Source organism: Ursus maritimus, unplaced genomic scaffold, assembly GCF_017311325.1.
Source record: "Ursus maritimus isolate PB19 unplaced genomic scaffold, ASM1731132v1 scaffold_35, whole genome shotgun sequence".
Lineage (NCBI taxonomy): Eukaryota > Metazoa > Chordata > Mammalia > Carnivora > Ursidae > Ursus > Ursus maritimus.
This window is the reverse complement of record NW_024426119.1, coordinates 11071804-11084204: the sequence shown is the minus strand read 5'-3', so window position 1 is coordinate 11084204 and position 12401 is coordinate 11071804. Positions and strand designations below refer to the sequence as shown.

Here is a 12401-nt window from a genome sequence, read left to right as displayed (position 1 = left end):
GGAGGAGGGGTAGGAGCGGATCACAACCATGAGATCCTCTGGTTCCGTCTTATACCGCACCACGCAGAGGTAGCTGGTCTGGCAGACCGCTGGAATGGCCTTCTGCACTCACACAGGCGCTCCAGCTCTGAGAGAGCACCCTGAAACGGTGGAGCCTGCCCTTCAGGACATGGCGTGTGTGTTTATTAAGTCAGAGCCCTCTATACAGTGCTGTGTTCTCAGTAAGAAGGATACAAGGCTCTGAAAACCAAGGGCTGGAAGCAGGAATGGCCTAACTTACCATCATTCTTCATGACCCCCAGGGGATTTGTGCTTCCTTTCCTTGCAACCCTGGGCTCTGCATGGTTGAGGGGCCTGGTCCCCAAAGGGAACGCCCTCGCCAGAGGCACAGCGAAGGACCCATTGGAACGCCCTCGCCAGAGGCACAGCGAAGGACCCATTGAATGAGAAGTTATGGCTGCTGACAGGGCACTTTGGAGATTTGTGTCAGGGACAGGCAGGCAAGAGGGGAGTTGCCACACTAGCGGGAGTAACTGAACCTGATCACCAGGAGCGGGGTGGGGGGCTGCTTTTACACCGTGGGGGCCAGGAGGAGTATGTGTGGAACTCCGGTGATTCATGTGGGCACCTCCGCTACTCCCTTGTCCCATTATAACTGTGACTAGAACACATGCAGCCACCGAGTCTGAGAAGGGAGGCAATGACTATCAAGTGTTCAAATCAGGAATAAAGGTTGGGTCACACCACTGGGTACGTCCCAAGACCTGCCAAGGTGAGAGCAGAGGCTGAAAGGAGTTTGGAATGGATGTTGGAGAAGGGAGAAGGTGAGTATTCACTGTGGCCTTGGGATCAACTGTGATGATCTTGGGGGACTGTCGTTCCTCCAGTAAATTCCCTCTTCTCAGTTGCTCCTCAGGAGGGAGGCCAGGAGGCCCACGGAGGAGCTGCTTTCTGCACCTCTGTGCAGAAGGAGATCTATGTGCACCGGAGGTGGACTGTGGGGGCCAGGAGACCATGCCTCACAGCTCTCCCAACAACAGGAACACAACCGAACAAAGGCCTCAGCTGCTTCACTCTGAATTCCACCGCCACATTTTTGCCAAAGTGTGCTTCCTATGGGCTGCTCCTAGCCAATGCCTGAGCTCAGCAGGGAGACTAAGGCAAGCCCAGGGCCCCTTGTTCAAATTTTATTAAGAATTTCAAGATGGCAACAGCAGAGCATTAAACCAGGTATGGGCCCTGTACAGGTTGCAATCTCATTAAGCTGGCTCTGCCTGGGGGATTATAGGTCTCCCCTAATAGCTGACTTTGGCCTGATGGCTTTGCTGAACCTTCTTTAGACTACACAACTGTCTAGAAAGCTTCCATTCAACCGTTCTTCCCTCTCCTTTTTTAGGGTCAGACTTGCATCGTACTCTGATGGTTATCCCAACTTTCTCCATTTCCCTCCTTTTCTCTCGCAAGAGTTTCCCAATAACATCCTTGCATGTTTAATTCTGTACTGGCATCTGCTTCTCACAATGCCTAGACTAACACAGCCCCTTAATCCTGCTATCCTATCACATATGTACGTAACAAACCCTTCAACATGACTTTGAGGGTTTTCTTCCCAACAATAGGAACAATTTAGGCCCTCTGTCTCCTGGGTCCCAGCTGGATGATACCGCTTACCCACAAAATGACCTGCTTGCAAATGGGCAATACAGGGTCTATAGCGGCTAAGCCTTTTTATTCCATTTTAATCATGACTTCTCTCCTGTTTGACAAGGCTGTATTTTGGGCATGAGGTGGTAGTAGAGGTTAAAACTCCTGGGGGAGAAAGAGACTCCGGATAGAAAAGCGAGAAATCAGTGTCAGGAGAGAGAATGCACATAAGAAAGGACAAAAGTAGAGCATAGGCGAGAGAGAAAACAAGCCTAAAAGTGGTATTTCCTGGAGAAAGACCCTGGGCAGGGCCCCCTTTGGATCTTGGATGTTGGCTGCCCCAGGGCTAATGCCCTTGGCTTTTGGAAAAAAGGCTGCTTGCTTTCACCCACTCACTGCTCTCTTCAGGCACGCAGCAACCTTTTCAGGGTTGTGTCAAATGCCCAACTAAATTTAATAGACTTACCACAAACCAGGCCCCAGTTCCCTCCATTCTTCATGCTGCATCTGGAACCGTGGGAGTCCCCAGGCCCACCAGGGCAATGCTTGTTGCAACTTCATAGCCCCCTAGAGCTCCCTGTGGTGTTCAAAATGTGTAGAAAAGTGGTAAATGGGCGAGTATGAGAATTGCTACCCGCTTCAGGGTTCACAAAGGCCTTAGATCACCATACTCTCCCCAAATTCTGAGTTTTTCCTTGAATTACGAGCCCTCCCAGTGCTTATCAAATGTGAATTAAAAAGAACACCGGTGGAAGAGGGACCGAACGTGCTCTCCCTCTGCTTCAGTAGCTACGGTGCTGGCCTTTGACATAGATTTGGTCAGTGGACACTCCCACCGAGGACTCGAATTCTCATTTCCTTTATATTTGTGTCATTTGTCAGGGCAGTGGGAGCATTCTTGGTGCCGCCGGACGGTATTGTGCTTTCTGGGTTTTGATTCTGCAGAGCCATCTTGATTCCTGCCATCATCACTTCTTCATTTTGATGGTTCCGTGAAGCCCCGAGAGCCTTTAAGAGCCCTTTTCTATGTAGGGTATCCAGAGCTTGTTTCCTGCTTGGGACCAAGAGCGCTGATTGAGATAGAACCCTCTGGAGTTGGTGAAGAACGTCCATACACATCAGTGCTTCTGGTCTGAAAAACAACTTCATCTTCTGTGTAACAGATGGGGAAACTAGCTAGCCTGGAGCCCGATAGCAATTTTGGTTATTATTTGATATGCAGCACATTTGGGAGATGTTGGGGCTGCCTTTTAAAAAATGGGCGTAGTACACAATCATTATGCCCTGTCTGCCCACCCTGCTGCGGTTCTGACACCGCCCGGAGGTCTGGCTGGATGAGCACTGTGCAGACGCGGGAGGAACCGTTCCGTCCCCAGCCCCCCTAGAGGTCACTGCAGGGTCTCCAAAGCGGACGTCACCTGCCCCCTGCAGCGCTCTCAGCTAGGGTGGGTGTGCTGGGGCTGGAGACTGAGCTTTTTCGCTAGCTGCCCATCCACCCAGGGAAGAACGGGCAGGGACGAGGGTGCGGGCTTGCTGAGGAGCCAAGGAGAGACTGCTATTTAAAGCTGCCCATTTGCAGGAACAGCCTCTCTACGTGCCCTTCCTTCCCACCGTCCCTTTCTCTTTCGCCAGAGGTCTCTTTCTCTGTTCCATTCCCTATTCCTGCCCATTCCTGTGCTGGCTCTCTCTGCCTGCTCAGGAGCCGGCACGTCTTCCCAGAGCACTGTCAGTTTGCTTTTCCTTCTCTTAAATATTCTTGGATTGGGTTGTGTTCTTTTCAGTGCGAGTCCTTCCTCTTCCCCCCCCTTTAGTGATGCTTTTCCTAGATTCCCATCTCTGCAAGTGCACTTTTACTACTTTGCAAGCCCCACAAGTCAGGTTTTGTCAACAGTGTAGGGCCAGGGAGCAGGCACAGGACTTCCGTGACACATAGTAGGCAGGGACTGGGGAGTGGCGGTTGAAAGAGGGATTGCATGAGTGAGTGAGTAAACTCTTAGCCCCCTTCCTGGATGTCTGATGTTACAGTCACTGCTCTTCTTGGAAGGAGAAGGAGGGGTCTTAGGTGAGACAGGATGCCTCCAGCCTTGTTCTTTTTTCTCAAGATTGCCGTAGATATTCTGGGTCTTGTGGTTCCATACAAATTTTATTTGATTTATTTTTTTGGAAAAATAACGTCATTGAAATTTTTATAAAGATTGCATCGGACCTATAGATTGCTTTGAGTAGTATGGACATTTTAACGACATTAATTCAACTCACGAGCATGAACTATCTTTACATTTGTGTCTTCTTAATTTCTTTCATCAGTATCTTACAGTTTTCAATGTCTTAAACAGCTTAAAATTGTAGTAAGACTTTTGGGACACCCTATATTTATTACACTAAGGTGCTGCTTGATCTGTTTTGCGGAGAACCGCCCATGCACCCTTTGCAACTCCGTTGAAAGAGCACCCAACTGAAAACGTCCAGTCGTGAAAGTAGGATGGCAGACGGTGTGAAGGCCAGAGGCTGAAGCCCGCTGACCCCAGCCTGCTCCCCGAGCTAAGAGAGCGGCTCCAGCGTTTACCGAAGCCAGTCGTTGGGCTACTCCGGGCCGCGGTGGCCTCATCTGTTAAGTGTGAGTAACTGTTTTCCTGGGACGTGCTGGGAACCGGCAGAAGCACGCCGGGAGGACCCAACCCAAACTGCCCGGCCTTTATCCAGTGCCCGGCCTCCGCTTTGCCCCTCCCAGTTACGCGGCGCCGCCCGGAGCGGGTGGGGCAGGAGGGCGTGGGGGAAGGGGGGCGGGCGTAACAGGTGGCCCCCTTGCCCTCCGCTGACACGCGCGAGGACGCCGCCGCCCTCCGGAGAGCGCTAGGCGTAGGGGCCAGGGTGCCGCGGCGGGCAGCGCCCCGGGCCGGCCGGACCCGCGTCCCTGGCTCTGTCCTCCGGGCGCACTCCAAGCCCGGGTGCCGTCTGCACTTGGCCTCGGGGTCGGGCTGGGGCGCCAGGCGGGGCAGCGGCACAACCTTTCCGGACCTTTCCTGGGGGGAGCCCCGCTGTCCCCGCCTCTAGCATCCGCCCGGGGGCCGGGCAGGCGGGCGGGCGGGGCCCCAGCCGAGGCGGCGAGCGGGGCAGGGAGCAGCAGCTTTTGCTGCGCCAACACTGTGGCCGGAAGCTCCGCTCGCCCCTGGGTAAGAGGCCTCCGGCGGCCGATCTCGGGCCCTCGGCCAGGGGAGGGGGACCGGGCGGGGACAGAGGTCACGCCAGAGGCTGGTTGTTGGGCCACTCTGCCCACGCAGCTGGGACTGTGCGCGTACCATCGCGCTTCACCCTCCTTGCTCACGCGCGACACCCGCAGCTCTTGCTGCCCTAGTCTGGAGCTTGGCCGTGGGGGCTCGTGCTTCCTTCCCGGAGTGTCGGGTTTCGGGGGCGCGGAGAGGCCAACCTGAGAGGAGCGGTTGAAAACCGAAGTATCCGTGGTCTTGGTGTGTGGGAATTTCTGACGCGTTCCACTTGTTGAATATGTCACTTAGCGCCGTCCCGGGACGCGAGTTAAGTGCTCGGTCTCAGGGATCGGAGGTTGACACCAGCCCATCTGCCCGCAGTGGGGACCCAGTTATGCACTGACGCCGCGCGTCGGACAGAGGGGGACACTCGAGGAATCAGCTTCGGCTAGAGCAAGCAGAGGAAAGCATTTAGAACACGTGCTGAACGGGAATTGGTGGAAAGGAGAGAAAGAATTCTCTGGTGGAATTGGGGCTCTTATCGTTTGCTCTTCTCTCTTAATTATGAAAATCCCCACCTCGCTTCGTGCTCAAAGACATAGTGAGGAGAGCTGGGCTTCTCGTTGTATAATGTAGGGTTCTGACCCGTTTCTGTGCCACGTACCCCTTCGGCAGGCCGTTCTGGGGAGACTGAGGATGCCTTCTCAGAACAATACTTTTAAAGCTATAAAATAGAAGGCTGAATATTATAAAGGAAACTATTCCAAAGCACATATCAAAATATTAAAAGAATTTATAATGTAGTGTATGTGCTTTAAAGAAAGCCTAATGCTTTAAAGATCAGCAGCTGATCTAATAGCTACCATAATTTTGAAGTAGTAATGCAGGTAAACAGTATTTCAAGATATAGGCAACACCTGTGATACAAGAACACAGCTGTGCTGTTTTTAAAAAGATTTTATTTATTTGAGAGAGAGACGGAGAACAGGAGAGAGAGAGAGACAGCAGAAGCAGGGTGGAGGGGCAGAGGGAGAAGCAGACTTCCCACTGAGAAGGGAGCCGGAGGCAGGGCTGGAGGCCCAGAATGGTGACCTGAGCCAAAGGCAGATGCCTAACTGACTGAGCCACCCAGGTGCCCCACCGCCTGTGATTTCTATTGGTGGCAATCATAGGTACTACTAATACGGCTGTGATTTTTGCCTATATGTATAATTGAAGAAAATGTTAAATTTCAGTTAGAGATTAGTGAAAATAAAGATGTGATTTTTTTTTTTCCATTTAAGTTCACAGGCCTCAGGTTAAGATCCTGCAGAGTGGAAAGGGCACTCCCAGAGGTCAGGTGACATGGCTGTGGTCTTGACACTTCCACTGACTAGCAGCATGATCTTGGCTTTTGAACTTCTTTCCACCTTAGCTTTTTCATTGCACAGTGGCAATAATTGTGTCTTCCCATCTATTTAAGTACCTAGCACCATACCTGGCACAGAGGTGTGAAATAAATACCATTTATTAGAACCTGTCTCCCTCCCTCAAGCTTATGGCCATCATCGTTGGTATCCCCAGTCCTGGTATATGGAAGGTGCTCAATAAATCTTTATTGAATGAATAAGTGGGTTGGAGAGGGTTGCTTATGATTACATCTAGAAAACCCGAAATTCATTAAGGAGACAGCTGGTGATTTGAGATATGACTATTTAAAATTTGGGCGTTTTTTTTTTTTTTTTTAACGGGCTAAACAAATATATTAACACATCTGGAGTTGGAGTGTTTGAGATGTCAGGGCTGATAGGTTGTGTGAGTGGGTCTGTGTGGCTGGTGTTCTGCCAGAGAAAATGAAATTGGATGTTGTTGGGAAACCAGGATTCCTCTGCAGAACGGTTTCTCTTCCATCTTTCCTGTGTCTAGGCTTGTTAATCTGATATGTTGTAACACAGGAAATGTCTAATAGGGAATGGAGACAGACTCATGATGAGGCATTTTTGGGCATAGATGCACATTTCTTTTTCCTCTTTTCTTCTTACCTTTCCCTGCCCCACCACCCACTATGTAACTCCTCTCTGACCCTGAAGACTTGGTACATAGCAGCAGTGGGGGGGAAGTTGCTAGAAGCTGCCCAGACTAGGCTTGAAGCCAACTAGTTCTTTTTTTTTTTTTAAGATTTTATTTATTTACTTAAGGGAGGGTGGGGGAGAGAGAGCCTGCCCATGAGCAGGGGAGGGGCAGAGGGAGAGGGACAAGCAGATTCCCCACTCAGGGAAGCCTGAGGTGGGGCGCTCTATCCTAGGACCCGAAGATCATGACCTGAGATCAGACGCTTAACCGACTGAGCCACCCATGTGCTCCCTAACTAGTTGCTGCTTAATTCCCAGCCTTAAAAGTCTGTGTAATCCAACAAATGTGGATGGGAACAGGAAGATGAAAAGCAGGTCCAGCCAGCCAGCCCTGAGGTTTATTTTGTAAAAGTGCTAAATTGGGGGCAGCAAGATGGGAAGAGAACTTTGAAAGGAGTAGGAAATTTAGAACACACTGGGGCTAATGGTGTTATGGATTGAATTGTGTCCCCTCAAAATTCATATGTTGAGGCCCTAATCCCCAGTGCCTTGGAATGTGACTATATTTGGAAATAGGGCCCTTAAAAAGGTAATTAAGATTAAATGAGATCATAGGGTGGGGCCTAATCCAATATGACTGATGTTCTTAGAAGAGGAAGAGACAGCAGGGGCAGGCCTGGTTATACCTTTGTCATTCTGTGCTGCAATAATTCACAGCTCAGATCAATCTAAGGAGTTAGGAGAACAAGTATTCCCATTTGAGTACCTGCGTGTGAACCTGCATTTCCCTTTCCCCCTCATTTAGAAGATCACAGTGTTTTAGAAAAGGGAGCTTTGAAGACTCCCAGTCCAGTCCTTTATCCAGTGCTGAAGACAGCATGGCCTAGAATGGTTAAGGATGAGCACTGCCTGGCACTGCCTGGAATGTGGACCCAGGCTTCTGACTCCCTGACTCCTGACACACCCTCAGACAAAGCTTCACCAGGAAGGGGAACTGCGTCATTTGGTTAGACATAGGACAGACATGAGCTTAGGCGACCTGGCACGCCTGCTACCTAGCCTACCCCTCCCATTAAAGGATTGAGTTTGGCATCTCTTCAATCATGTTTAAACAACAGATATATAACTTGTAATTAGAGTCTTTTCTCATTGTGTTAAGACCTCACACACTAGATTCCAGGGGATAATATGCCTGATTAATTGGCCAGTCCTTGTTTATAATGAAATTCTACCCTTCAGAGCCTTCTTGTATGGGAGACTGAGCAGGAAGCCCAGCACTCCTGAGCCTGATGAGTAATTTTATTGTGATCATTTAACAGATTGAGCCTAAGCCAACCCCCTCTGTGTGACTGGGAACAAATTAATTCCTCATCAGGCCTCCCTCTCCAGTGTGTCCTGTTCTGCGGTCTGGGGTTGGGCACACATAGGCATATGCAGACGTTGAAAGGAAGCCTGCAGTATACTTGACTAGAGGCCAACTGTGAATGATGGACTTGAAGGAGAGCTAAGCTGTTGATTATTCACACACCGGAACATGGGTGGTCACACTCTCATTGGCTAACGCAAGCAGAAAAGCAAGGCGCCCCCCCCCCCCGCCCATATTACTCAATCAAAACCACTAACTTTCAGTTGAAATAATCCAATTGACTGACTTATTTCTTCCTTTTCCAAAGTCGGAGTGCAAGCATTTTCCTTCGGTAAGTAGAATTTTTGTTTTCTGCTTAGCTAATGTATGGCTTGATGAAATTGTCAGTCCCTCCCTCATTATAAGGCGTTCTCGATTGTAAAATGAGTGTAGGCTAGGGAACCTGGTAGGAACTTTCTTAGCAGCAAAGGGGACCGCTGTTTCATTGCCAAGTTCTCACTGATAACACTATCAGTAACTCTGCAAAGATATTTCTTATGCTTTGTTCCTAAAGAGGGAACTAACGAACCCCAATGTGCTCTAACCCCTGAATCATCAGGGAGCATTACATGATATTTGTTTCCTGAATGATTTTCTCTCGGTCCACCACCAGGGCTTTGGCTCCATGGCTTAATACTTAATGTTAAAATATTAAAATATTTAATTTTTATAACAGCTCTGTAGAGTTCTACCACGGCCCTGCAGCCCTAAACGAAGATTGCTCAATTTCGTTTATTTGCTAACAATATAGTAATCCAGTTCCCGAACACACAGGTGGTGACAGCGCTACCATTACTCAAGAGGAGGTGTGCCAAGAGGCAGGGCGCCACCAACATTTGTCCTCGCAGAACACCACTCGCTGGGCTTTTAGGGGGGGTGGTTTCCTTCTCTCCCACCCTGCTTTGGACCTTGACTGTACCCTGAGTAATCCGACACTGTTACTTACACCCTCTCTTCATTATATCCACCTGAGCAAGGTCCTCGTTCACATTCTTCCTTCTTTGTCCCCTATCGCTAATGTGTCACGCAAATTTCCATTCGGCACGTGTTTTGTATTTACACCTTCATCTCTGTTCACCTTGTCTATTCCAAGCCCTCACTGCTGCCTGAGTTTATGAAACAGCCACTTAGTGGGGGCTTGTATCCCTGGTCTCCTGGTAAAACAGACGGACCGTTCTTTTTCACTGTGGTCCCCACAGCATCTGGCATGATGCTTGGCGCAGAGCAAACACTCGGAAATGCTGAACTCAACTAAATTGCTCCAATTCATCCTGTGTACTTCCCGCAGGGGATCTTCTCAGGCATCGGGAACTTCCAGGGACTCACTGCCATTAGCAGGGACCGTGAGTTCAAATGCACGCCCGGGCAGGGCAGGTGGCACAAATGAGCAATGTAGACTGGGTGGGGCTGGGGTGAACTGGAACCCGTGACTGCTCAGCTCCAGCTGAGGGCTGATACAGGAGAACGTGGGCCTGGTGCTATCCGGCCAAGAATTTGGAATTTTTTTGGGTTAGATAGCCAAAATTTTTAATGTTGGTGCTAACGAAAAATGTAAGAAAACTATGAGCCAGAACACAGCTCTGGTCTGCGTTTGGCCTGCGGATTGCTGCTCTGTGACCTGTGACCCTTAGATAGAATGGCAGTTGTCTGGGGTTAAGCTCCCAGCCCAAGATTCAGCTCCATAAGCTTCTCCGATCATTTCTCCCTTCCCAGGGGACACTCGTCTGCTGTGGGTTGCCCTCCTCCTTGCCCACAGTTACGTGATGCTCACTGTAGGTGATTCTGCTTCCCAAACCTCAAACCTAACTCCCCAAAACTAACCCACACAGGCCCTTACCTTGCCTGTCCTGTTGCCTGTTTCACATACTTCCTCCCTCTTCTGCTGCCTAGATGTCAACTTTGACTTTTATCCCAGGGTGCCCTTCCCACCTCTCCGTCAACCATTCTCTTTCCTCTTCTCATTCTTATCTGAATCTTTATTTGCATTTCTAATGCCAGCACCTGATCTGGACCTTATCACTCACACCCAGACCACTGTGCTGGTCTCCAAACTTGACTTCCAGAACTGGTTTGACTCTCCTATTTAAGGTGCTCCCTGAGGAGCGCCTGGGTGGTTCGTCAGTTGAGCGTCCGAGTCTTGATTTCGGCTCAGGTCGTGATCTCAGGCTTGTGGGACTGAGCCCTGGGTCAGGCTCTGCACTGAGCACGGAGTCTGCTTGTCCCTGTCCCTCTGCTCCTCCTCCTGCTTGCGCTCTCTCCCAGATAGATACATAGATACATAAAGAGAGAAATAAATCTTTTTAAAAAATTGCTCCCTGATACCAATTTCATTTTCTCAAAACTATTCCCTCTGTCACTTCGCAAAGCTGATTTTCAGTAGAAAGCCTCCGTTCCCTAGTATGGCCCTTCGGAATTGGGCTGTAGTATTTCTTTCTTGTCTACTCTTCTACTCCTCTGAACAGGGGCCAAATCTGGTTGGCCTTCCATTGCCCAAACACGTTCTGGGCCTTTCCACCTTATCAGCCAGGGTCTCTGGGAAGCAGTCGGCACATTCAAACATGTTATTAAGAAGGGTTTAATACAATAACTATTTACAAAGGTGTGGGCAAGGTTAAGAGAAACCAACGAGAGTGGTGAACCAATTGTATCGATGGGAGGCCTGCAAAAGCAAACAGAGGGCGTGATTACCAGAACCCTGAGAGGAGCGCCTGGCTGCCGCAGTTGGTTAAGCATCTACCTTTGGCTCAGGCCATGATCTCGGGGTCCTGGAATCGAGCCCCGAGTCAGCGGGCTCCCTGCTCTGTAGGGAGTCTGCTGCTCCCTCTCCCTGATACTCATGCTCTGTCCCTCCCTCTCTCCCTCAAATAAATAAAATCTTAAAAAAAAAATCCCTGAAGAAAGAGTTGTAGCTGAGGGCCACCCCATAAGAGTTAAGGCTTTCAGATGAGCAGGGGAGTTGATGCCGACCCCCCAGGTCAGCTCTCAGGGCTCAGAGCAGGGCAGAGAAAGCTGCGGTGAGATGCATGGGGCAGTCACCATCTCTGATTCATTCACTTGTTCTCTTCCTTTCTCTTGGTGCATCTCCGCTTGTCAACAGCTGCCAGTCTCCTGCTCGGCTTCTGTTTCGCCAACCTTTCACTGATTACTCTTTCTCTCATGAGAACACCTCAGGTGTTTGGCTCGTATTGATTACGTTGCACTTTACTCTGTTGCTAACGGGGAAAGTTAGAAGTATGCGCATCATTCTCTCAGTAGCTCGAGAAGGGGCACATCCTAGAACTTTGTGTTTTCCTCCACACTCTGTACATTTTTTTTGGAATGAATTAAGTCCCATAAATCTGTTCATCCTTTAATTCATGTTTTAAAGCAAATAGGACTGCTGTGGTCTGAATGTTCGTACTCCCTCCAATATTCATCTGTTGAACTCCTACCCCCCAAAGGTAATGGTATTAGTTGGTGGAGTCTTTGGGAGGTGATGAAGTCGTGAGCCTTCGTGAATGGGATTATTGCCTTACAAAAGAGGGTCCAGAGAGATCCAGAGCCAATTCTAACAGGGGAGAACACAGGAAAAAGGCCCTCAGCTGACCATGCTGGTGCCTTGACCTTGGACTTTCCAGCCTCCAGAACTGTGAGAAGTAAGTTTCTATTTATATCTGTGGCATTTTATAGTAGCATGGACGGACTAAGACAATTACTGAGATCCTTCGTTGTGGCAGGCACTGTGCTAGGTGCTGAGACTAACACGGTGAGCATGTCACATGGGATCCCCGCACTGACAGAACTTACTTTCCAGGGAGAATGGACTACATGGTGCTCCCTTGTCCCCCCATGACGATACCGTCCTGAAATACCCTGAACTCAGCCATGGCCCGACGTCCAGTCTAGGTCGCACTTGCTCTATTCCCTCCAGCTCAAGCCGATTCTATAAATTGTGTTACCTTCCTTGCCCTTCTTGGAACTTTCTTGTGATCACTCAGTTATTTGTTGGCATTTTGATGCATCTCTTTTCCCAGAGAGATTGAAACCTCTTGGTGGTTTTGGACTCTGGTTCTAGATTCCGGCTGTGTCTATCCCCACTGGACTGTTCCTGTCATC

At 49.7% G+C, this 12401-nt stretch overlaps 2 protein-coding genes across 4 annotated transcripts in view; both read left to right on the top strand.

The window, feature by feature from the left end:
* The window catches only part of BLOC1S6 (biogenesis of lysosomal organelles complex 1 subunit 6), a 37511-nt gene extending 33256 nt beyond the window's left edge, over positions 1-4255 (top strand). The window contains exon 6 of the mRNA XM_040620538.1: positions 4031-4255. Within this exon, the coding sequence (XP_040476472.1) occupies positions 4031-4087 (57 nt within the window). The 3' untranslated portion in view covers positions 4088-4255. The remainder of the gene's footprint in view (positions 1-4030) is intronic.
* Positions 4256-4698: 443 nt separating this feature from the next.
* SQOR (sulfide quinone oxidoreductase) overlaps positions 4699-12401 on the top strand; it is a 45066-nt gene continuing 37363 nt past the window's right edge. The window contains exon 1 of one of the 3 annotated variants that reach the window (XM_040620533.1): positions 4699-4817. The gene's annotated coding sequence lies outside the window, so the exon portion shown is untranslated. Of the gene's footprint in view, positions 4818-8577; positions 8599-11787; positions 11942-12401 lie in introns of those variants that run through there. The other 2 variants (XM_040620535.1, XM_040620534.1) reach the window with 2 other exon arrangements.